The sequence below is a fragment of the Ambystoma mexicanum genome, chromosome 9, assembly GCF_040938575.1.
Source record: "Ambystoma mexicanum isolate Mex_15411 chromosome 9, UKY_AmexF1_1, whole genome shotgun sequence".
Taxonomy (NCBI): domain Eukaryota; kingdom Metazoa; phylum Chordata; class Amphibia; order Caudata; family Ambystomatidae; genus Ambystoma; species Ambystoma mexicanum.
In genome coordinates this window covers 905,355,701-905,382,365 of record NC_090931.1, presented here as the reverse complement: position 1 = coordinate 905,382,365, position 26,665 = coordinate 905,355,701, and the positions used below count along the sequence as shown (strand labels likewise).

At 44.4% G+C, this 26,665-nt stretch overlaps 1 protein-coding gene across 1 annotated transcript in view; it reads right to left on the bottom strand.

Moving 5' to 3' along the window:
• The window catches only part of MCM3AP (minichromosome maintenance complex component 3 associated protein), a 1,669,219-nt gene that overhangs the window by 1,615,583 nt on the left and 26,971 nt on the right, over positions 1 to 26,665 (bottom strand). The window contains exon 2 of the mRNA XM_069616041.1: positions 23,368 to 25,485. Coding sequence (XP_069472142.1) covers positions 23,368 to 25,411 — 2,044 coding nt within the window. The 5' untranslated portion in view covers positions 25,412 to 25,485. The remainder of the gene's footprint in view (positions 1 to 23,367; positions 25,486 to 26,665) is intronic.

Below are 26,665 nucleotides of genomic sequence, written 5' to 3'. Positions count from 1 at the left end.
ACAAACGCACACTAACGGGCCCTCTGAGGGGATTAACATGTCCTCTCCGACAGTTTAAGACTACCCTAATAGTCCATCTCCATTAATGGACTATATAGACCATGAGAAGAAAAGAAAGAAAAAAAGAAAAAAATAACTGGTATCCAGTAAGGACACTGTGCCCAAGCCAAATTTGTCTGAAGACTATATTGGAGGCTCTACAATCTTTCTTTCATGAAGAACTAAACGCTTGCAGCTCAGAGCAGTGAAAAAAAGGGCCAATAGGAAGATTCAAAATGAATCTTTAAGTAAAAAAAACTAAGAACTTAACTTTGATAAAAAATAAAAGGGGATAACTCTACTATAAAAAATCTGTGCGCAATTTCCTCTGAGGATGACATCTTAAATCTCCACCAATTAGCCGAGGAGAGTAAAGCTCACTTATAGCTCATGGGAGTGAGCACTACTTTGAAGCCTGCCTCAAAGGTGTCCGGTGAAAACAAAAACAAAATTAATGGCAAAGTTACTCAGTCGGCTGAAATAGTAACGACTGAGAACAAAGCTGTCCCCTTTGGTATATGATATGATAGGATACGATATATGATATGGCACTTATAACGCGTCTATTTACAAGTGTTTCAAAGCGCGATGCAGCAAGGGAGGGGGAACAGAAGGAAGACAGACAGCGATCATACTAGGCCAAGTGTTTTTCAGGTCGCGCAAGTGCAGGGGAAGGGGAAAAGTGCGGGGGGGGGGGGAACAGTGCAGTACATGGGGTAATACAATAAATAAAATAAGAGAAGTCAGGCTAGCTGGTGGCAAGTGCAAGGGTAAGTGCAGACATCAAGCGTCAAGTGCTGGTAGGGGGACTGTCGGGACACAGAAAACAGTCCCCAAGTGCAGGGGTTGCCAGGGAGGCAGTGCAGGTGTGTAACTGGCGGTGGAGGGGACCTGCGCCCGAGATCACAGGGTGGCCAGGTAACCAGTACAGTTCCAGCCAGGAACTCCGCAGGGGAGAGGAGGAGAGAAAGCAGAAGCAAAGAGGAAGGTTTTGAGGTGCTTCGGGAATCAGAGATGGTTCTCCTCAAGTTTCAGGGAGGCAGGGAGGCCCAAGCCGAGGAAAGAGATCTACCATCAACTCGATGCTTGGAGAAGCGACTGACCTTGAGGGAGTTGGAGGCGGATGAGAAGAGCTCGAGAAGGAAGATATTTAGAAAGAGTTGAAGGTATTGAGACCCCAGGCCCCAGAAGGCCTTGTGGACAATGCAGAGGGTTTTGAACTTAATCCTCGCAGCCACTGGGAAACAGTGCAGAGATTTCAGTCCTAGAGAGATACGACCCCTGGGCTTGAGGGCAAGGACAAGTCTCGCAGTCCTGTTCTGGATGGGTTGCAAAGGGTGGAGAGTAGAAGCAGGCAGATTTAGAAAGAGGCTGTTGCAATAGTCCAGCCTAGGGAGAACCAGAGCTCTGAAGACAGTGAGCTTCTGGCGGGCCGGGGGGAGGAGAGGAAAGGAAGAATACCTCCAAGGAGGTGCAGCAGGTAGTGTGACTTCTTAGAGACGTCAGAGATGTGAGGAGAGAAGGAGAGTGTGGAGTCGTAGATGACCCCGAGGTTTTTAGCCTCGCAGGTGGGAGCAGGAAGAGGGCCAAGAGAGGCCGGCCAGAGAGTGACAGGAAAGGAGGGAGCGGGTGTGTCCATGATGAGAATCTCAGTCTTTCTGGCATTAAGGCAGAGATCATTGGCGGCACACCACTCCTGGATAGCAGACAGACAGTTGACAAGCTGTATGCATCTCCATGACTTCCGAATGAAATTAATGGTAAGCAACAAGCCCAGATGTCCAATTGATTTCCACTAATTGGAAAAACAAGTCTCCTGTCCAACTTCAAAGAGTGTGCGTCCTGTGACTCAACTCATTAATTCTATTCAACCTATTAATCAATTATCCTCACAAATGATTTCTGGTGTACGCGACAGAGAAAGCCTGAATGCTGTAGTGCAGAATTCCTCACCTCCCCAAACAGATGTTATGCTTCTACTGCAGGTAAGCAGTAATTCTAATGCGATTACAACCAGTATCACTGATGACAAAGTTGGTAATCCTTCAACATCTACAGAACTCAATAAGACAACATACGTTCTTTCTCAGCAAATCTTGAATATTTTAGGTTGGAAGAGTGATAAGAAGCGACTTGGCAACTCGAGGATCTATCGCACAATTCTGTTCAATATTTTTACTCATCAGATTCCAACATTGAGAATCCTAAATTCAGAAGACATTTACTGGACAACATTAACACAAAGGAACAATAATCGTATGATTTGCGAAGTGCACTCACTCATCATTCTTAAGTTAATATGGGAGCATAGATCTTATCTTTTGCAGCTAGGTTTAAGCATTAAGCTGTTTAAAACCATCGAGGAAGCAACTGAGTTTGTTGAAATCTTTGTGAATCCTTGCTTAGACACCAAAAGCCACATTTCTAATGATAATAATGCAAATTTACCCAATAAGGAAATTATCACTCAGTTTTGTCACTTGCTGGCGCGGTAAAAGATTGGACTTGGGTCGAACCCCTAATTAAAACTTCAATGGCTATTAAATCAGGAAGTCCAACACCGTAGACAGGGGAATCAGGAGGGGATTGACATTACATCTTCGAACTCTTGCGGATACAATAACTTGCAGGCATGGTTATCCTCAACTCAATCTGATGTAAAACGTATGGTTTTAATGATTCCGGAAACCATGAAGGTTAATTTGTTTCACTTAAATGGTTATACGGTTTATTTTTCACCTGCCATTTTTGGTTATGCAGGTAGGCCATCAGGAGGCCTAGCGATTATCATTGATAATTCGTTGAGAGCGTCCTCAAGATATGTATTCTCTTCCGATCAACTTCTTGTTGTTGAGTTGTGCTCCCAGGCAGGTGTAGATATGCATTTACTGTTAATATATTTATACTGGAACCCAGCCAAAGTAACGTTAGAGACTATTTATAAGCAACTGGATACAGTCTTAAAAAAGAGGCATTTCTCAGCAATCTACGGTATGAGATAATTGTGGGTGGTGATTTTAATTCACACTGCATAGATATGTGTTGTGATAGTCTCATTCAATCAACGTCATTTGGGGAAACAGCCTCGAAGCTTAGAGGGAAAAAATGGGTAGGAAATCTTTATGAATGGGACATTTCTTTAGTTGAGAAGGCAGCCAATTCACCCACATTAACATGGAAACGTGGTTCTTCAACTTCCTACATAGACTACTTTGGGTTGTCAAAAACCCTTATGAATACATGCAAGCCTTTGCTGGTGTATAAGTCACACCTTAGCGATCATTCTATAATCAATTTAAAATTAAACATCTTGTATAACACTTATAAAATCACTCCGGCTCTTGTGCAGATAGAAGTAGATCACCCACATATTTCCCTTCGATGGAATCGAAAACTATGTCACTGAATTACAAACATGGTATGGTTAAAACCTAGGAATGAGATGGATTCGCAAAACAGAGATGGATTTTGTGAAGGTGGAGGAGTGCAAATCATATCAACTCACAGCTCATAAAACTTATCAGTGGACAAAAATCTAAGATTTGTAGTCATCGGCATTCGTACAAAACATAAATAAAATAGAGAGTTGAGGGGCTTGAGCTATACAGAAGAAAAAAAAATCAAGTGCAACATAAAATTCTTCAGTGTTATAAAAACAAAACTTCTTAAAATTAACATGCATAACACAGACAATCAAAAAAATGATAAAGAACTCATGCAAACGGAAAACCAAATCTATTTGGGCCATGATTAAGCATGTAAATAGTCCGCCCGGTGCGGAAATGCATTCTTCCATATCAGCCAATGAGTGGAAGAAACATTAAAAGTATATCTAATACCAGCGGTGTATTCTGCGATATTGCATCCTAACGTTGATAAAGCAAAAATTAGACACTGCAAATGGGATTTGGCGGACATCGAATGGGCCATTAAGAAATTAAATTTTTCAAAACCAGCAGGCCCCGATGGCATTCCAACATGTGTTTATAAATAGGATCTGAATTTTTGGGGGTCCTATCCTTAAAAACAAATTTGAATTCATATTTAAAAATCAAAAACAATTCCTGAATCACGTTTACTGTCACTCATTGTCCCAATTTATAAGAAAGGAAATCCAGCCATGCCTGATAATTATAGGCCTACTGCACTTACTGATGCGTCTGCAAAAGTTTTTTCAATTTTGATTTTATATGAATTGGAAAAGCATATTCAAAAACATGAAATCTCATCTAAATTCCAAATGGGATTTCGTAAAAAAATGGGCACTGCGCTAAATGCCACCGTGTTGGCACATATCCTTGAGCAAAGAAAGAAAGAAAAAAAAAAAAAAAAAAAAAAAGACTTGAATCCAGTGTGTATATGGCCTCCCTGGACATGACAGCAGCATTTGATTGTGTTGTTCGTAATATCTTGTGGGATAAAATTGTGAAAATGGGTATTCCTGAATCTTTGATTCTGATTATATCATTGTGACATCATAACACCACGTATAAGGTAAGAATCAGTCAGGATGTTGCACCTACAGATACGATTCCAACGTTCATAGGCGGTAAGCAAGGATGCAATTTGGCGTTTACTTTATTCAACTTGTATCTTTGTGACCGTGATGATATTTGTTCACAAACACATATTCCCAGTCAGATTAGGTAAGATTTGTATTCACTGGATGGCCTTTGCGGATGACTTTATATTCTTTGACAAAACCCCATTTGGATTACAAAATAAATTGCAAATCTTTTCATCTTATGCAGCTAAACACAATTTACATCCAAATCCAAACAAATCAAAGATTGTGATTTTTACTGGGGGTAAGAAAATCAGGTCTTTCAAGTGGTCAATTGAGGGTGCCACTATTCACTATTGAACAATCGATGCAAACTCTATACCTAGGTTACAATCTTTGTGACACTTCCTCAGTGGCGATGTGGAGAAATACGTTAACTCAGAAGGTAAGCGCATTACTTTCTCAAATGGAAGTTACATACAGTAAATACTGTAGATTTTCTCTACTTACACTGATTGATTTGTACATCTTGAAGGTAGAGACTGTTTCATTATATGGCTTGGATATCTGCCTGGTAGATATCAGATCATTCTTGAATGTTCTCCAAGGTAAAATCTGGAAACAAACCCTGCATTTGGCTGCTTCCCTTCCAAACTCAATACGACATGAACTAGGGCTTAGCTCATTGGCCTCCAGATATGTATTGAGAATGTTAATTATACTAAAATAAAAATCGATCCTCCTCCAAATTCATTGTATATTGATATTCTTGAAATGATGAAAGATGAGTGTTCACATTCTCTTGCAACGTTTTATTGTAAAATACAATCCCTTATGGTTAAATTGGATGTGATGAATCAGGATCTGACTGCCCGAATGGGATATGTAAAGAAAAGAACTGTATGATCTCAACTGGATATCTACTGTTGATGACTTAACAAATACAGTCTGTTTAAGGAGTATGCTAAGTTTGCACACAAAAAAAGAAGTCCCTGTTGCCCTTATTTGAGATGCTTTTCATGCAACTAGGCTGCATTTTATACATGCTTTTCAAGCTAAATCAATTCCACACTCATGAAAAAACTGTACATTGGGGTTGTGATGCTTTGGTAAAACGAACAACACAATCTGCACTTTCTTCTTGCAAAGAGACTAAAGAAACCCTGAAACATCTGGTTATATCATGTCTGCATTTTAGAGAAGCTAGATTGCTGACACTAGGGAAGTTCATAAATGATGAATCACCATTTTCAATGAATTTACTGTGGATAAGAATGATGTGGGGGGGAATATATCATTGATTTCAGCATTAACTAGGTTCTTGAAGATAATCAATGATGATATATTTCTAAAAGAAGTTGTTGATATCACTAGATGAAATATTATTCTGAATAATGTAGGTTTTAAACAAATTGATGTGTAAGTTCTGTACTTAATGTATTGAAATTGTATAGAATTTGGAATGATGAATCTAGAAAGTAGAGATTTTCAAAAGTTAATAGTCAGCACAATTATGCACTCGGAAAGTGCATTACTTTTAAGTTGATTATTAGCTTAAATCTTCAATTATTGCAAAGTACCTTTCAAATACATGAAATGAGTTTGTGAACTTACTTGGAATGGAATAGGAACCATTATACACTTGCCTATTTTTGCACATATTTGAGGACACTATGACATTGCACACAATTCTTGAGGATACTCTATTGTTGTACTTGCACATGAGTTATGAGGATGATTTTAAATATGGAATTTGTGAAATTGTAATTTTAAATTGTAAACATACGAGTTTGAAAAGTGAAAAATAATGTGCGTTTTTTTATGTTGTAATTTTAAAATTAAAAGTTAATATTTGTAAAGGTTTGTAAAAACCAAATACAAATAAAATAAAAAATGTGATATCTGTTGAACTTAACTCTTCTGTTGCAGGTTGTGCTTATGTTCTCCCCTTTCATCAGCATTCTAAACACATTTTGTATATGTTACATAGTGAAAAGCGTGTGTGGTAACTGCGGTTTATTTGTGTTTAGTTATAAAGGCCTATAATGCATGTATTTTTGATATACACCTGTCTAAGAGTATTCTGTGGAGTTTACTGTGTGTGCTCATTGTTGGCTTCCGATCACTCTCACCCCTCCTGAGACTTAGTCTTGACCGCCTACCAGGCAAGCTACCGTAGATTGGTCTGGTTTGTACAGAAAGTTCCCTTGTTTCACTAAACTAGGGTGGCCTCCTAAACCTCTGCCCACCAGATCAGAGTTTAGATATCCATCTTAACAACGTCGCCTTTCTGAAGGATGAGACTAAGACAGTGGGCTAGTAGACGTGGTCGTAGCCGCAGACAAGTGTAAAAGACTGGAGAGGGCATCTGTATTTCTGCCCCGTATACAGTTGGGGTAGAGGCACAGAGTAGCCCAGCCAAGGCTCTCAATTGGTAACATTGGACAAGCAGCCAGGCTGAGACTCAAGAGGTGATGCAGGCTGGTTTTTAAGTACAGGGAATAACCATACACCCACAAGGAATGTCCACACACAGTCACGTGCCACCTCAGATTTTCTTTATATAAAAATAAGTTTCAGATAAATATATACAATAATAAATAACCTACTTTGTACTCAGGTAACACCATCCTAATAGCAAATATATACACACATCTATGTGGTACCACAATATACTTAAGATTCACTTTAGAATGCACCAACTGCTGACAGTTATTAAAAGGCATGGGGATCATAAAGCACTGGATAATGTGTGAGAACCCTGGTGGTACTCCCATGCCTACTCCTCTGGGATCCTCTGCTCAGATAGCCAGGGAAGTGCCATCGCTTTTGGATTCCAACCCTGGGGCTGGACAAGCGAGGGAGGATCATCTGAGTGGAGGCTCTTCAGGGATTGGGGATGAAGTGCCGACACATGGTATTCCCCCCTTTTCCTGAAACAAACCTCCCTTAAACCCAGAAACAAACCTCCCTTACACCCCCTCTGCCTTTGTGGGCTATTGTGACCCTAGTCGCATGCAAAAACGTACCCTTCCCCTGCAGGCCATTAAAAGGAATCAGAAAAGACACACTAACCCTTTAAGATCCAACTCACTCCGAGCTAAAGGACCGACATGTCCAGATAATTGGGTAATGGATGGTCAGGAAGGCTCTACACGGACCACACACCTGCAGGCTGTTAATCTGCTGCAAGTGCATAAAAGGTGTGGAATTCAGCAGTGAGAGGAGCAGCAGTTGAAGACACAGCAACAGGGAGGCTGCGTGGCCGAGTCCAGCAGGGGATCCCGGACTTGCAAGGAACCAGCGTTCTGGAGGCGGAGAGAAAACCAGCTGGAGGAGACTAACGGGCCGGCACGATACACTGTGGCAAAGCAGAGGTTCTGGGGTGAAGAGACGGGGAGCCGTGTCTCCATGGAGCCAATGTGGTTAAAAATAAAATGTTTATAAAAAAAAAAAAAAAAAAAAGACAGTCCGTGGACATGGCCGACCTCCCCTTATGTAAGCCAGGCATGCTCATTCTTATTCTCCTGCCATGGCCAGGAGTGTCTGGAGGGGCAGGTGTTTAGACTGTGACCTTAGCTGCAGTACTCCGGAAGCAGATAGCCTGAAAGCACCAGTGAAATCACTGTTGGCGAGTCTGAAGTACAGGGAGACTTGCAATGTGATACGCGCGGTAAATACTATGTAGCAAGTGTAACGAGAATGAAAGTAAATCCATTATTGCAGTCCTCCACAATGTGAAACACTCGCATAATGCGGACTACGAAAGAAGAAACACTGAGTATCTGGGTGAAGGCAAAACTCATTGTCAAGGCCTTTAGAGTGAAAGTACTGTATGCGGCAAGACAAACAAATATAACCTTGTGTGATACAAAGTTACCGAGTGGTCGCGTAAGGAATATTACGTTGTCGAAAGTCTCGGTGGACTGAAAGAAAGAAATTGACATCCCGAGGGGAGCTGTGTGAGGTATGAAGAGCGAGCAAAGTGGCGCTGGCAAACTAGAAACAGTGAACCGGCAGAAGGCTGTACACCAGAAAGGAAAGAGAGGATAAGAGGTGGGCACCACGTTTTGTTCGTAAAGCATTCAAACCTATCAGTTTGTTCTTTATTTCTTCATATTATAATGCATATACTAGGAACTACCAGATCAAAAAGGCCCCTTGACACAAGAGCCTTACGAAATACTTTAACCAAAAAACACTCAGGTGGAAGACAAATGACTCTGGTGGTCACACGTTGCCTTTTTAGGGGCCACATTCGTTGTTGTCAACAAGTTTGATAGTGGTTTAGATTTCTTAAAAATTATGTAATTTCAATTTTTCTTGAAAAATTGTTTTCTTAATTTTTCACCCCCCATTTACTAGAAATCAATTTGCAGTCAATGTGTTTTATTCACACAATTTTCTGAGGCAAAAAGACACCATGGTCTGTTATGAACATTCTATTGCCAATGCATTTCGGTGCCTAGCACTATCTTCAGGGCTATCTGTTCATAACACGCAGTTTACAACACCATTATTCAACAGAAATCAATTCAAATTGCATTGTACACCAGAAAGGAACACTTTAACGGGCCAGAGCAAGTTAAGCCAAGCCTAGTAAACTAAGTGAAATGACAAGGAAGGGGCAGAGCTAGAAGCGCCGGGTTGCGTGACCTGTAATGGTTGGACCAATGCGGTCCGACAACTGCGCCCACACCAAGAGGAGCTGGAAGTTGAACACTGAAGAGGGGGGTTGGGGGTGAGGGAACCCCAGAAGTGTTTATGACTATCTACAACAGCTACACCAAAGAGCTGAGACTTGGGGAAGGGAACCCCCCCCCCCCCGAGTCTAATAGGTACTGTGAACATTAAGGGAAAAGGCAAGGTGCTGCTTTCCGATTTCAGGCAAGAGAGGCATAAGAAACTAGCTGGACCATTTGTTGTTTGTGCATCTGAGAAAACAAAACTGGACGATTGTGAAGCTGAGCATAACAAGAACTGTGAGCTGTTAAGGTACTGTGACATTTACTTGAAGTGAATCCTGAAATCTTGTAGAACTTTAGTCAGAGTGTCTGGAACTTGGGGGAAGGGAGTTATGGGAGAAACTCATGAAAGACACCGTCATATGATTTCTGGAACACATATTTTGTATGAACATTCTGGCACATTTTTAGTATTAGAGATAAGGGCAAGTATAGGCTGTGACACAGATTGGCCTTAGATACATCAGTTGAGGGAAGTCCCCTCTTAGAGATAGGGCAAGTTAGGTGTTGTTACTCCCATCCTGAAGTTTTTAATAAAGGTTTTCCAATTGGATCTCTTGCCTCTGTGCCTAACTGTTGATAGCATGTCTGTCTCACAAATGGCATAGACATTACTGTAGAAAGGCAAGTTAGAGTAGGATGAGAGGTGGGTTTACTCCTGGTTATCTTGTCTGATTCGGTATCAATAATCCTTCTAACACGGTAGTTAGTGCGATACAGGTTCGCTTTTATTGATGGTTTATGAAAGATTCCACTTGATACAATGATTAGTGTGTAGAACACTGTTATGGCATTTTATGCCTTGGTGCGGTCAGCCGACACGTGTTTCAACCCAAACGGGTCTTTCTCAAGGCAAGTATGTCATGCTGCGGTCCCTAGGTGGGGTTCTTGTTTTATTGTGGGTGGCTGTCCTTATGGCAGTCTAGCTCCTATTGGGCTCTTCGTCTGAGTAGTGTCTGTGATGAGTCACTGAAGCCGCAGGGAGCAACTCATCACAGACACTACTCAGACGAAGAGCCCAATAGGAGCTAGACTGCCATAAGGACAGCCACCCACAATAAAACAAGAACCCCACCTAGGGACCGCAGCATGACATACTTGCCTTGAGAAAGACCCGTTTGGGTTGAAACACGTGTCGGCTGACCGCACCAAGGCATAAAATGCCATAACAGTGTTCTACACACTAATCATTGTATCAAGTGGAATCTTTCATAAACCATCAATAAAAGCGAACCTGTATCGCACTAACTACCGTGTTAGAAGGATTATTGATACCGAATCAGACAAGATAACCAGGAGTAAACCCACCTCTCATACGCACCAAATTGGGGTCCTGGCTAAACCCCTAACCACTCCTGTGATCTTGCGACACCAGAACAAACCTTCCAACCTATAAATGGTGCTTAGCATGGGCAGGTTCCAATCCTAGAGCCAACCAGACCCTAAAGTTAGAGTAGGAACATTGGCAAAATTAGCTAAGCAACATTGTGCGAGGACCTACCCCCCTCCCACACCCCCCCTAACCTGGAAAACCTGTAAGGGATAAGTTAAGGTGTGCTTGATCTTGAATATTACAGCCCAGTCCAAATATGTTAAACAATGCTATGCTTATTTTCCTACAGGACCCACTACCCCGGAGCTACCTGGGAAGCCACAGGAGAACAGTATCAAGAAGACTGAGACCCCAGGATGATTTCTGAGGATGGAATATGCTCCTCCTCGTCACATTAGCTTGGCAGGCAAAGTGGTGGAGTTGCTTGGCCTTACTCAACGAGACCCCTCGAGGATGGACCCCCTTTGGAAGAAGGAGTTGCTGGGATGTCGATGGCGAAAAGGAGGGAACCAAGCAGTGTCGGAAAGGCAGAACTTCGGTCTTCACTGTGGTCTCCATTGGCGGGTCGTTACCCCGGCTGTGGGTGTCCACGAAGGTGAAACCTGCTGTGGACCTAGACAAGGCCTAGCTGAAGAAGATAAGACCCTTGGTGGCCTTGGATGACTTTTGGTGGCACGAGTGCAGTTGCGACGAGCCACGTGTCAAGTTTTGCTGTTCATTGACTTTCTTCTTTAGATTTTGGTGGCAGGAAACCCACCGGCAGACACTCCACTGTATGCAGCGCCCCTAGACCTTATCCGGCATGGACAAGTGGAAAGATGTCATATGATATGATATGATATGGCATTTATAACACGCCTATACACAGGTGTTTCAAGGAGTCCTCAATGATTCAGAACTTTTGCAGCTCTGGGTGTCAAGCACACTATGCCAGGAGACCCCTCCGGCTCCCCTCTTCCAGGCGATACTCAGGAACCTGGCTTCCAGTGGTCACAAACGCTCCACTGTACCCTGGGCGACACAGATGAACTTCTTGGCTTTAAGATGTTCAGGCACTCATCTTCTGGATCCACGAATATCCCTTCTCAGGACAGCAGGCACACAGGACTGGGTTCCAGGACACTTCGGGTGAAGAGCAGAGGTTGCACAATGTTGCCTCGGAGCTTGGGAAGAGGTTGCCTATGCAGGTCCTCTTTGGATCAGTCCCGAGTCAGCACAGCAACGTTCAGATTGCTTGAAGAGTTGCAGCCGCAGAGTTCTTCCTCCAGCTGGATTCCAGAATACAAGCTTAAGATGACATCAGCTTCTGCTTCAGGTTTCTGGTTTCAGCTTCTGACAAGGAGGTTAGCGGGAGGCCCCCTGTTATACGAAACACTCCCCATTCACTCAGATTGCGCCAGGCTCAACCAGGCAATCACACACACACACACGTGCATTCAAGCAATAAAGCTCACAGGCCTTCAGGCTGTTCACCAGAAACCAGACACCCATAACACAGGATGTGGATTGGGGGCTACTCCCCAGCCTTTCAGTGCACCACACTGCAGTCATTCCAGTTTCAGTCAGGGTTGGCTCAGGCATTGTGTCACACAACCAAAACCAGACACCCACATCACAGAATGCATATTGACTACTCACTCCATTTAGGTAGGCTCCACCGCCAGGGTGTACTCGCAACTTGCAGCCCGGGGGAGGCTCCAGCCAGTCTGTCAGGAGGCAGTCCCAGAGCCACATATGGTCCTTCCACCTAACAATCATTCAGTGAAAAGGAACAGAGCCAGGGCTTCTGAGGACTTTGTGAAACAAGGGGGTAAGGCAGGGGAAACCAAGAGGCCACCAGCGGCCATCTTGCCTTTGTGTAGGAATCCATCGATTCTGATGGCAGGGCCTGGGTTTCCCATACATGGAGGATACCTAGAGCCACTGTCACATCAGCATGTAGCTGCCACCAGCTCATACCATTCTCTGTGGGCAACACACGTGCCCAAAGACATACACTAGTGGTACAGGGTTGTACCCCTACCGATGGGTGCCCTAAGGGTATCTCATGGGTACTGTTCACCAATAACAAAATGAAAAGCTGCATTGCCAGGGGTCCAGACTGGACTCCTGTGCAGAAAATAAGCAGAACACACAGTTTAAGGAGGTATATGACAAGGACAAGAAGGCCCTGTCCCTCCAAAGCATTTCAAACATCACAACGAGGTAGCCATGGATGGAGTGGACAGAGCGGTCAGGACTAGAGTCGTCAACAATGTCACTAGAAATAGTCAAAGTGTGCGACTTGTGTCCCCTTTAGCTTTCTTCCACTGGGAAGGTTCCTCATGCAACCTTGATCTCTTGGAAGAGAGTTCGTTCCACAGGCCTCCGAGTCAGAGGTCTTGGCACCTTTCTCTAGCCAAGTCACCAACTTCGATGACGGTTGTCACACATCGTGGTCAGGATGCAAGTAATGTAATCATTTGTCAAGCTGGGCGTCCACAAACGCGTTCTTTAGGCGACACTTGGAACAGACCTTGAAAAGGGTCTTCTTAGTGGCATCTGCCATAGCAGTGTGCTGAAGGCCTCAACTCAAGAGAGGGCCTCACACGGTGAGAAGATCAGTTGATGGGCTGTACCGTCACAGGAAACGGGTCTATATTACCGATAGTCACTTGACTGATGTTGAGAAAAAAAACTCTAAAATCGTGCACAAGTCGACATTTCGAAGAGCGAAACAGCAAGGACGCCCAACACGCAAATGTGTGGTCAAATTTGAAGATGGTCACTAGGGGTGGAGCTAAGAAGGACTAATGTCATTGGCTGGGGCAGTTTGACACAAAGTGACAGCAATAGGCAATTTAAGTGACAAGCAGTTGTAAGCTTTAAAGCTAAACTGCTTTAATAATACAATGGATTTCCAGCCGGACGACGGGGAGTATTCATAAGCATGCAAATATATTAAAGATACCAATGCTGGAGAACAGGTGTTACAGGTAAGCATCTCGTTCCTGCTGCTGTGGGAAGGGCACCATAGCAAGGATGATCGTGACAGTTGGTGATAAAATCCAAGTAAGTAAACTTGCAGTTCAAAGAAGAGGGCATTGATCTACAGTGTATAGACCTGTTTTAAGCAGACCACCTTACAGAGAGTCCGAGACCTAGAATAAACCAAGCAAAACAAAGCAAATGTGTAGCCAGTAACATATGAAGAAGGATGCAGGTTCAAAGTAATTAACTACTACTCCATCACAGGTGTTTTATTTGTAAATGCAAGCACACGGAATAGCTGTCCTTATAGGGGTTATCATAGCACTACTTAAAATGAAAAGAAACATTTCCATTTTAGAAAAGATATGCCTTCCTGGCTGTGATTCCAGGATAGGCTTCTGTAAGATAATTCCCAGGCCTCTTTTCCAGGGTCAAGATGCATCAACCTACTTGGTTTGCAGCGCATTTCATTTGAGTTACCAATGGTCATAATGATAAAATGGCCATAGTAGTGAAGGCAATCCTCCAGAAGAAGTGTTCTGCTTTAAAGGCACAAACCAGAATAGACCTTGGATTGGTGGCTCAGGGGTTCATAGACCAGCTACTTAAGGTTGGTACCTGCTCCCACTCCCCCGCAGCAGATAGCAACTGTCTATAACACTGCTTTAAAATGTTGCGGCGCTCTGAAGTTAGCCATTGTGTTATGTGACGATCCTTCAGATGCTGTCACTTATCCCCAGGGTGAACCCCTCTTCATGAGGCTAGGAAGGTGATACCGCTAACCAATAGTTCCCCTAGGGGTGGTAACATGCGGGAGGATCTCAAGGAGAGAGACTCCTTACCTGGGGATAAGGACACGATTGGGAGGCACAGCCCGTTTGAACCCCGACCCGGTAAGCGGACGATAGGACCTGAACCTTAGGGGTCTAAACTCATGTATAAAACCATGTGTTACTGTGAAACCTTGTACTACCCTGATGGTTTAGGTACTGAGATGAAACAGCTCCGGAGAACGCTTCAAGCGAGTGGGAAAAACTCGATAGACAATGGAATGGACATTACGTCAGGGCAGAACCTGCTATATTAAGGCGTCAGAAACAACAACAAAGGCTGAAGGGTACCGGGAAGGATATCGGAGAGTATTAGAGAGAACCAGAGAGCGAGAAGGGGATAAAGATTGGAGAGGACAAAGAGAAAGAGCGAGTCGAGGATGCAGAGACGAACGGAGACCGAGGGCGAGGCCAACGTCGAAAGTGTGAGAAAGAACGAGAAGTGCGTGCCAATCGAGGCCAAACATATCGCAGGAAGAAGAACAGGACGTCTGAGAGAGGGGAGTGGCGTGGAGGGTGTGGTTCAAGAGAACGCATGAGGACACCCAGTAGGCCGCTCCAGTGTTGGAAGGAGAAATAGAAGCAGAGACTGGAGCACGTGTTCTGTATAAAGAAAGAATGCCAAACGTTACCAGAATTGCACTTGGTGACCGGCTTGGTAAATTAAGACTGTAACCAAGAACGAGTGGCCTTTCACCCCAGAGAGACAAATTCCCCTGACGAGCGGAAAGTGTATGTTCAGAAGGCCGGCAGTGGGCCCAACAAAAAGACAGAGTATACGGCGGTGGCATGATCTGTAGTGGGTGGACCATCAGGTCCGACAACTACTCCAAGACCGCTATCCCAGGTTTGCAACAGAGACGTGAGAACGAGCCAGGGAATACTAGAGTGCTGGAGGTGCCTGTGCCTATATGAGAAGGACGGTTGAAGCCACTATCGAGATCAGAGGAACAAGCAGCACGAGGCTCCAAAAATTGGCCCCCCGCAACAGAGAAGTATGGCGCATCATCCGAAATCCTACCAACCCGGTGAAGCATCCCGACAGCAATACAGTTGGCAGGAGTGAACTAAAGTCCGGGAGGGAGCAGACGAGTTGTTTAAGAAACTCTTTAGACATTCCATGAAGCTTAAGGCATCGAGGGAGAACAGCAATAGTATGAACTGAGAGCACCTACCTCAGCAATCGAGAAGACACGTTGTCAATGAACCAGAGACCCCCCCCAACTCCCTTTAATACCATAAGATTGGGTTATCTTATTGACCGTGGAAAGTACAACAGAGGGACCTAAAAGGGTTGGAGGACCAGGGATAGTTTATGCGCTCCTTCTCTATCCAAACATCGAATTGCTGCGGAAATCCCTGCCAAAAGGAGAGAATCACTGTACACACCCCAGAATCCTCTAGGGCAGGACCATCGAGCCAAACCCCAATCATCTTTGGTCGTCAGTCTGTTACACACTTAGGATTGGTCAACACCAGGTCCTGTCAAGAGTCCCATCTTGGCAACTCGTGCCTTAACCTTGCGTTGTCATTTTCTTCGCACTTGAAAAAAACAGAAAACTTCAAGAACCCTTGGAGTATATAAGACAAAGAAACGGAAGACCGTAAACCATTTTTGTGATATAGTTCCCTGGCCAGTCCCACAGGAGCCGGATTCTGGAAAGTCGAGAGGAACTCCAGGAACAGCTTCCTTGTCCCAGTGTGGCGGATCAAGAATTTTACAAAAGCTACACTGTAAAAACCTCCCTAAGGGAGGTACAAACCTTATTGAGAAAGACATTTGGTGATCCAGCTAGGAGAAGGGAGTCATTCTCCTTGCCCCACGAGAACTGTATATGACTGTTTTTGCTTTGAACAACCCAAGAGGAATTTGGATACTTTACATCCAAGAGAAGGTAGTCGCTACGAACAGTAGCTGGACTTTATGGGGTTTTGTTGTTTTAACGGGGACTTTGGGACCAGGATGGTGAATTTTTGTTTGGACTTACACCGACTTCCTGATGAGCACTAGAGTTTGAGTTTAGGTAGGGAAACCCCCTTAGAGTTAGGGATAGATGAGTTTGGTTTTCATTAAAAGTGTATATCAACCACTATTGCACCATAGGGTCAGTCTCTTAATTCCTTGTCATACAGTTACCACTGCTTTATTACTTGAAGCTAGCCATTGTGTTGAACTTGCCCACTGAGGTTTACCACTGCGTTAAAGCTGTGAAGTTAGCCATTGTGTTTTAAATGTTGCTGCGCTCTGAAGTTAACCACTGTTTTACAAACTTGCAAAAACATCAAATGGCTCATCGCATCACTAGGGCACCTATGTCGCCTGTCTGCATGCCATCCCCACAAGGTATAGCTGTTATCGTCTGCAGCGACTCAGAGGTAAGGGACTTCGTCACAGAGGTAATATTGTATGCTTTTCCCCCCCCCCCTTTTTTTAAAATTTTTTTTATTAGTTTTACATCAACTGAAGAACCAACAAACAACCAAACTTGCAGTACATATTACAATATGTCGAATTTTATACAGCACAATCATTGTTGACTGCTTTTCCCATTCCCTCCCCCACCGCCGCCAAGCCTAGATCTCTTTGCGATCTACTTCTGCAGTTTGCAAAGGGGTTTCCTTACTCGTGTTCTCCGCCGGGTCTTGGTCACTTGACCAATCTTGCGTGGACCCAAATAGTGTAGCTATAAGGTGTCTCCAGCTAGTCAGGGTTTCTGCTTCTTCATCCCCTCCCCCCGCACCCCACGTTTCTAGCATCCTGCCATACTACAGTTTCGGCTTCTGCCCATTTCTGGAGGTCTTTCCACCATACTTCAATCCTAGGTCTGTGACACGCCTTCCAGCCCATGGCAATCCTACGCTTCGCCAATATATACGCCAAATCCTTTAGTTTGCTTACATGTTTAAGTTTGTGTGATCTGGGGAAAGCCCCAAGCAGGCACGCCCACGCTATCCCTACAGTTATCTTAATCCCCATTTCCTCCAATATGTGGGCTATTTCTCCCCAAAATATCTCGATTTCCGGGCACGCCCAGAACATACGAGTCATCCCAGCGTTTTCTGTGCCACATTTGGGGCATAGTTGCCTTACTGCATTACTGAATTTGGCTATCCTTTGGGGTGTCATAATCCCTGTGGGTTATGTACAACTGTATTTGCTGTAACATCGCATTCCTTGACACTTTCTTGTGGTACCCTTGGGCCCGCTGCCACATTCCATCACTCATCGGGGCACCCACCTCCTCCCAGTCCTGTCGTAGTTGTACCACTTCCTTTCCCACTTTGGACATTACCAGCTCATATAACCTGGATATCTCGTGCCCTCCCTCTGCTAGATCATATATTATTTCTATGGTGGTATCCGGTTCTTCTTCCTATACTATTTCTGACCATGTTCCTTTAATCCGCTGGACCACCCTGTAATATATTGTCCTGTATGTAACCCCGTTTCCTCCACCAGCGTCCCGAATTCCTTTATCTTCCCCTCTTGCCAAATATCTCCTATTGTCGCTATCCCCACCTGTTTCCAGTGTTTCCTGATTATCTTCATTAACTGCACCTCTTTCCCCTGCCAGTACCACCAGTGGCCCCTGCGGGGAACACTGGGTTTGATTTTCCACTATCTGACAGGCCTTGCCCCATATTTTCCACCCCAGTGTCATCATCTTTGGGCGCTCTTTCATGTCTGGTTTGGACAGCCATATGATTTCCTTCAAAAGGTATGGGGCACAATCCCGTCTAAACAACCTAGATTCTGAGGTTGGGTCTTCTGATAGCCATTTTGCCACATTTTGTGGCTGGCTCGCTAGATAATACATTTTGAAGTTTGGCAAGTTTATGCCCCCCTTATCATACGCATTTTGCAATTTCCAAGGGCGACCCTTCTCCTCGTCCCATGCCAGAGGAACCCCCTACTCATGCTGTGCACCTTGTCAAAGAATCGTCTTGGTATCAGATATGGTATATTCCCAAAATAATGCAGTAATCTGGGTAGGACCACCATTTTCAACATTGCCCCTCTCCCCATCATCGCCAGAGGGAGCTTTGCCCAAAACTTCATGCTATAGGTAATGTTGTATTCTTAATTTAGATCATGTGTTCAACCATAGTATATTCCTCATCCACAACAACCCCTAAACTGGGCTTGGTTTCACTTGACTCCAGTTGTGTTGAGACACACCACATTGTATTCCCTCCCACAGGGCAGTCCTGATGTAAGGCTGATTACATTTTGCAGCTTCCTAGTATTAGGCCACGACAGGGAGGCTCTTGCCACTGTGAACTTGATACAACTGCAAAACCCAGCAACCTGAAGCTTCCAAGCTCCACGAGACCATGAGACTGAATCACAACCACCAGAGAGGCTTTGGCCACTTTGAAGCACATTACTATGTAGGAGGACTCCACATGGGAAGATCACACCACAAGACCCCACAGGGAGGTTTTCACCACTGTGAAGCAGGTAACTACACAGGACCCCACAACGGAAGACCAAACCATCGGGAGAATAAAACCAATCAAAGTCACTCATCAATACAAGGGATCAGAAACCATAACACAAACCAATGACTCAGTAATCAGGCTCTGCCAATATTCTAGCAAGGAAGAATTCCACCCTGGAACAGCTACACGCAAGAACAGCTTACTCACAGATAACTCTGCCTGCAATATTCAAGGCCACAAGTCATTGCAGGCCGTGGGACAGTCCATTGAAAAAGAATTGTCAAGGAAAACTGGATCATCAATGTCAGCAGAGAGACGACCCTGAAGAAAACATCAATCCAATACGAATCCTAGTTGAACGACCCAGTGAAGATACATGAACAGATCGAACACACAAGCCGGTGGAAAAAAAGGAGCAATACCAATGCAAATCACCAAAATACACAGCCAAAGACCAAACAAACCGTAGGAAACACATTGCCATCTAGTCAACCGGAGATCAATGTCCATACAAACAAATATACAAACTACTAAGCCGTGGAGGGACAGATTTCCTATTCCTCACTGAAACCAGGTTAACTCATAACTACAAGAATAGCACACGGCTGCCTACCCAACAACTTCACTAACAGCCAACAGAGAAGGACAAAGAAGAGGAACAGCTAAAAGAAAAGAGCATCACCATTAAACATCCCAAACTGTGAATCACTCCTCATGCACATAGCCTTCGATCTTCAAGCCAACCTAATGTTTCTACTTACCTATAGGCCACTGACTTCCAACCCTACCTTCATAGACAGTGGTGGATGCCATCACCAACACCATTTAAAACAATCACCTGATCATGCTTAGAGACCTCAACATCTGGTTCGAAGAAAAGAACATGAACTCACCAAAACCTTTCATCAACTAACAACAATGCATCAACAACTGGTGAATGGAGTGACACACAGCAGGCCACACACTAGATGCAATCTTCTGCAACAAAGACCTAGTCACAACTGCTCCTACAATGCAAATCCTCTGGAGAAACCACCTCATTATACCCTTCATGATCCAACCACCGCACGGATACCCGATAACCTCCCAAAAAATCCTCCAATTCTGCAAATAAACTGGAAATCCATTAACAGTGTGGCTCTAAACGCGAGACTGGAAGCCACAAAACCATTAATCACTGTTCTAGACTCAGCCAGCATAGAAGAAACAACAAACACAATCCACAAATGGATCGCGAAAACACTGGGTGACATGCACCAGAAAAACCATTCAGTCCCTTGCTAAAGAAAACCATGGCAAGATGGTTCACACCCCACCTCAGAGCACTGAAAAAAACAAACAGAAAACTGGATCAGAAATGGAGGAAAAACTACGACCAACGTTAAAAAAAAAATAAAAAAAGGATGCATGCATACCAAGGGCACAGACTATACAAAGCCGAAATACTCGGGCAAAAAAGACATTCTACAACAAATGGATCACAAACTCAAGCAACACCCATAAAAAGATTTTCAACATCATAAACGGGATTAAAAAATTTTTTTTTAAAAAAACACAGCAGTGTGCAACAACATAACAACCCCATCACAAAACTAGGTGAGAACCTTGCAGACCACTTCAAAAACAAACTCACAAACAACCAGCAAATCATTCATTGCAAGGTGAAATGCACCATCTACCACCTCAACCAACCAACACCGGCACACCTACTAGACTAAACCACTTTCCGCCTATCTCGACAGATACATCCAACAGCCTGGTGAGCAAAAGCAACACAGCCGGCTCTCCTGCAGACCCCTGCCCATCAGATATCTACACGACTATCCCCACCCAGAAAACACCTGGAGAATATTCCCTCAACCTCTTCAACCACTCACTAGCAACAGGAACCATGCCACAAGCCTTCAAATTGAGGTACATCAAGACACTCTTTAAAGATCCATCGGGAAACACGGAAGACCTAACAACAGACCAATTTCAAACATCCCATACCTGGCGAAACTGCTAGAAAGCTATGCCTACGAACAAATCCTTGAACATGTACAAAACAATCGGATACTAGATCAGGCACAAATAGGCTTCAGACACATAAGGAACGGAAACTGCCTTGCTATCTAATTTGAATGATCTAAAGACCAACACAGACTCTAATACCTCAGCACTAATACTACCCGATCTGTCAGGAGCCGTTGACAGTCAACCACGAAAGACTCACCAAAAGACTCCATGGTATTGGAATCGGCAACACAGTTCCACTCTTGCTAAAATCCTTCTCGACCAAAAGAACAGAAACAACTTGGATAGCACCATTTAAGTCAGCAGCTCGCAAAACATGTGGAGTCCCACAGGGGTCATCACTATCAGCACTACAACATTTGCATGACTCACCCCGCACCCACACGATTACCCTCATAAAAAAACATGGGCTTAACTGCTAAAGCTATGCAAGTGACACTAAAATCATCCACAAAATCTACGCCAGCAAAGAACAAAACCAAACACTCACCAACTGCCTCACTGAATTAAACCAGTAGATGAGCACCATCAGCCTCAAGCTCAACCCGGGCAAAACAGAAATCATGATTGCGCCAAACGACCAGTAGAACAACCACATCCCATGGCCTCACCGACCTGGGAAACCAACCAGAACAATCGAAAGCGATAAAACAAATCTCAGAATCTTAATGGACAAACTCACTCACACTAGAGCCAAATGTCAATGCAGTAATTAAGAAATGTTTTTTCCACTTAGATAAAATCAAGAGGATACTTCCCTTATTCACTTTTCAAAACAGAAAACTCGCCGTCATCCCTCTCGTCATGTCAAGAAACGACTTAGCCTACAGCATCTATCTCGGAATGACAGAATACCTTAGGAGAAAACGACAATGAATACAGAACGTAGCAGCAAGACTACTCCTCAGACGGACCAAGAAAACACATCACAACAGTGCTGAGAACACTAAACTGGTGACCAGTGAAAAAACGAATCTTCAAAACACTCTGCATAACTCACAAAGCAATCCACGGAAAAGGAGCGTAATTCATACAGAGGAAAAATCTCGGTCTACAAACCAACATGAACACCAAGGTCCAGCAACAACATTGGCCTCAAACCAAAACAATACGCAAAACACAAATTCGGAGGATCAGCATTCTCCTGCATAGTGGTGAGCCTTTGAACTCGCTCCCAAAGGAAATACGAATAACACCTAGAACTCAGGAAACTGTCAAAAACATGTCTCTTTAACTCACCAAACTAAAAGAGGAAATACTGGTGAAAGGAAAATCCCCAATGCAAAAAGAAACTGCGAAACTGGGGTTGTATACAAATTGTTTGTTTTACAACTGTTCGAATTACAATTGACCTTTTCACAATTGAAAACACCCCCAAAACCCTATATTGGTCAATTGTGACCCTTTAAAATCGGTCAATTGTTCATTCGAACAATTGTAAACAAACAATTTGGGTAATACCGAAACCAGAACACCCAAAGAAAAAATCTCAAACCCCAAACTCAATAGCATAACATTAACCCAATGGATCAACTAAACACACAGAAAAATACCCAGACGACCCCCGACTAAACTTACTAAAAAGTCTTGTATACTCTGCATACCCAACACCGAAGAAACAAGACACATAACTTCGCCACAAAAACACAGCAAACTACAAACACCCTCTCCACAACACCCAAGATAAAACACCCGAATACAACCACCCACCAAACACCACACAAATGTCGATCAACTAAAAACATTCCAACGCAGTGACCATTTTTTCCGAACTGAAGCCACAAACAGCACATCAAAGCTCCTTTGCGCGGTTACCAGACATTTGGTCGAACCAATTTTGTCGAAAACCAAATGGTCGAATTATTATTTTTTTTTATTTTCACTCTTATTTTTGGAGGGGGGGTCCCCCTTTTATTTGGGGGGGGGGGGTCCCCCCCAACCCCCTTTTTTTTCTAAAAAAAACCCTTTTTTGAAAAAACGAAAACCCGAAAAATAAATATATAATTAAAAAAAAAAAAAAAAAAAAAAAAAATCGACCATTTGGTTTTCGACCAAATTGCGTCGACCAAATGTCATTCGACCAGTTTTAATTCGACCAAATGACTAGACAACCCTTTGCGCTTTTCCCTCTGAATCCCACTAACTAACCCATCCCAATCCCATTCCTTTTCAGATCCGCCTGGGTACCATGAAAATGGCAGTGGTGCATGGTATAAGTCACAATAACATATCATATTGTCTTCTATTGTATGATGCTTTAGCCCCTAGATCAACTGGGATTTCTTGAGTTGGTGTCTCCTACCTTAATAAAAGTCATCCAATTTGTTCAAGAGAAATGCTTCAAACCCAATATGGGGTCATTCCCTTCCTCCCACTCAGCAGAGCGGCTCACCTAGCTGAACACCACCACTGTCTTGCTCCTTCTACACTGACGAAGTGTACTAAAACCATGCGCTACCATACCACTGCGGCACTAGTGCTGCTTACCTCTGCGTTTTCCCTTGTTGCTCTTTGCCTCCTCTAGTCCTGGTCCAGCTGCAGGTGTTGGCAGAAGGGTACGTATGGCCTGGCTGGCCCCTGGTTGCTCCAATTCTCTGGCCTCTGAGAACTCCTCCTCACGTTTCACTTCACGGAAGCGCCCTGTTATTTCATTGCTCTTGAAAACATCCTTGAGAGCCCTACCGAAGAGTTTGTTGTCAGGGCGATTCAACAAAAGAGAGCGTTTTTCAGGGGGGCGATCACTCTTGGGTGTTTGTTCTGGATCCTCTGTTGTGGCATAGTCTAATTTATGCAGGGAACAATCCTGTCCGTCCTTCCTCTTCTGCCCCTTCAGAAGGGCATCAGGTTGCTCAGAAGTGCCTCCCCTTTGTTCCTTCTCCTGTTTAATAGATTGCACTGCCTTGGATGTCTGTCCTAGGGATGGTGGGGCAGCACTGGAACTTGAGAAACTGATGAAGCTGCTGCCAACACTTCCAAACGGTGCTTTAGGTGCTTGCGTTTCTTCATCACCCTTTCTGTTTGGTAAAGGGAACGCAAAAGCAGGCGCTATCGCTCCAGTGGGCGCTGGCTTGGAGAAGCCAAGTGTGTGCCCAGTGTTCAAGTTGGTACTGGTTGATGGAGAAGAAAAGCGGACCTGAGCCATAACTGCAGGTGTACTGCTGGTTGGCTGCGAAAAAGTGAATGACTCTGGGGTTATCTGGGATTTAGATTTTTCAGGTTCCGGTGAAGCCTCAAAAATTGGTTTAAATGTTGTATGTTCAGGGGGCTTGAATGCACATTCTGGAACTCCTGTGCTCGCTGCAGGGGTCTTTCGGAGGGTAGAAGGAACAGGGAAAGTGGAGGAACGCAGAGAAGGTTTGTAACTGAAGCCCTGGTCACCTGCACTGGAAGAGATGCTTGGAGCTGTAGCTGCTGTGCCTAGTGAAGTGACTTGACTGATTCCTGATGGTTGTGTAAATATAGAAGGCTGTCCAAAGGCACTTGACTGACCAAATCCTGAAGGCGGTCTAGAAGAGGCTTGGCTTAATTCTGAAGATTGTGAAAATGCTAAGGATTGCCCAGCTCCTCCACTACCCACAGGAAGATTTGAGGCAGTCTGGCCAACTGACCCACTCTCCATTTTAAAAGAAGATGGCTGGCCAATAGCTCCATTGTTTGGCCGAAAGCCAACGGCCTGCCCAGGAGTGCCACTAGCTGGCATAAAAAGAGTTGACTGCCCTGTTGCAGAATGGTCGTTTCCAAAAGAAGTTCCTTTTGCAGGAGATACCCCAGCCTGTCCAAACCCAACAGGCTGTCCACCCACTCCAGTGCTCTGACCGAAGCCAGAGTTCTGACCAGCAATGCCACAGCCCTGTGCTGAGGTCTGTCCGGGAGCGCCATTAACTTGCCCAAAAACATTAGGTCTACTGCTCTGTCCAAAGAGAGCAGTCTGCCCAGAACTTCCACTGTTCTGTCCAAATAACAATGTCTGCCTAGAAGTTGCATCGCCCTGTCCAAAGCTAGAGGTTTGAACAGTACTTCCTGAACCTTGACCAAAGAGAGAAGTTTGTCCAGGAACACTGGCCCCGTGCCCAAAGGTAGGATTCTTTCCAGTTACTTCAATGGCTTGCCCAAAGGATGGTGGTTGGGTAGATGTTCCACTGCCCTGTCCAAAGGAAGAAGGTTGTCCAAACTGAAATGGTTGCTGTGCCTGGAATGCACTAGTTGCACTGCTGGAAGTAACTGGGAAAATCCTTAACTGTGGCCCACTGAAAGCACTTGTTCCTCCAGCCTGATGCCCGCCAAAGGTACTGCTTGCTCCAGACTGTGACTGGCCAAAGAGATTGCTTCCTCCAGACTGAAGTCCACCAAAGGCATTGCTAACACCTGACTGAGGTGAACCAAAGGCATTTCCGGTTTCAGATTGCTGCGCCCCAAACAGATTGCTTGTTCCAGATTGCTGCCTCTCAAACGTACTGTTGGGTCCAGACTGCTGCCCAAAGGGGTTACTCGCTCCAGAGTGTGGTGAACCAAATGGATTATTTGTATTCATCTTCACTGTGTAGCTTCAAGGAATTCCAGGAAAGGAATCACCATTGATGTACTGAAGTTCATGAATAACATTTCCTGTAACACAAAAACAATATTTAAATTAATTTCTGTGGTAAGCAGATAGTCTTTACTTCTCCAACCCTTGTGAACAAGGCATCACATCATTCACCAGCATTTACATATCCACACAAACATCCAATACTCTAACAAGCACCATTTAATTTCTGAGATATATAATTTGCGATCGAAGGCGTACAGTGCAGTCCCCTAGATTATTTTGTAGCGCTTCCCTTTTGCTGTTCCAATCAAACAGTTTAAATCACGCACTAAATGTTGACAACTGCACTAATGTTCTTGAGTTCCATTTTTCTGGGGGGAGGTTGCACTGATTTGTGCAGGGCCCCCCTGCCCCGCTCCCACCCGCCTCCCTCCACAAGCAAACAAAGTGTTCAGGGGACTGGGTGAGAATGTACTCTTGTTAAGGGCACGTAAACAAGATCCCGCTCTTGCCACATTACAATCAGTTTAAAAATGTTGTCCTCTGGGGGCACTGTTGAGCAGCCTAAGGAATGGCTGCCTAGTTTTGCAGCTCCGCAACAACCGACGTCTACTTTCCGAAAGTGGCGGACTTGGGGATCCGTCAACAATACATCTTTACTGCCTTGGTTCCGAAAGTGTGGGGCACCTGTGGATCGAGCGCTGAGAGGATAGGACGAGCCGTAGTGGAGATTGGGTGCCGCCGGCTGGTGCACCTACTGAGGGCGCAAAAAGAAACGGGTAACCCGCTGGGAACACCAAGCCTTTCGCCACAGCACAATTTGTTTATGTGGGCAACCTACAGATTTGGGTCTAGGGAGTCCAAGCCAGCAAGGGAAACAGGGAACCCCATGCATTTCCCAAAAGAGGACACCCCTGGGAATGTACAGAGGTCTGACTTGCGCGAAGTGGCCCAGAATTTATTACCCAGAACCCCAGACAAAGTGAACATTGTGTTTTTTCCCCACCAAATATCACACTTTGTCTCGGATTGTGGCTAATGAAAACTGGGGCAATGATAGTGAAAGCAAATGATTTTTAACGGCAGCACAGGGGCAGAGAAGATAGGAAGAGGGAGAGTTCCAAAGTATGGGAGCAAGTAACAAAAATGAGCAAAACAGGGATGGAGCCCAGGGGATTTGCGGACAGAGATACGGAGAAGAGGTTCAGAGCGAAGAGAACGTGCAGGAAGGTAGAGAGAGTTAAGAGGGCAAGATAG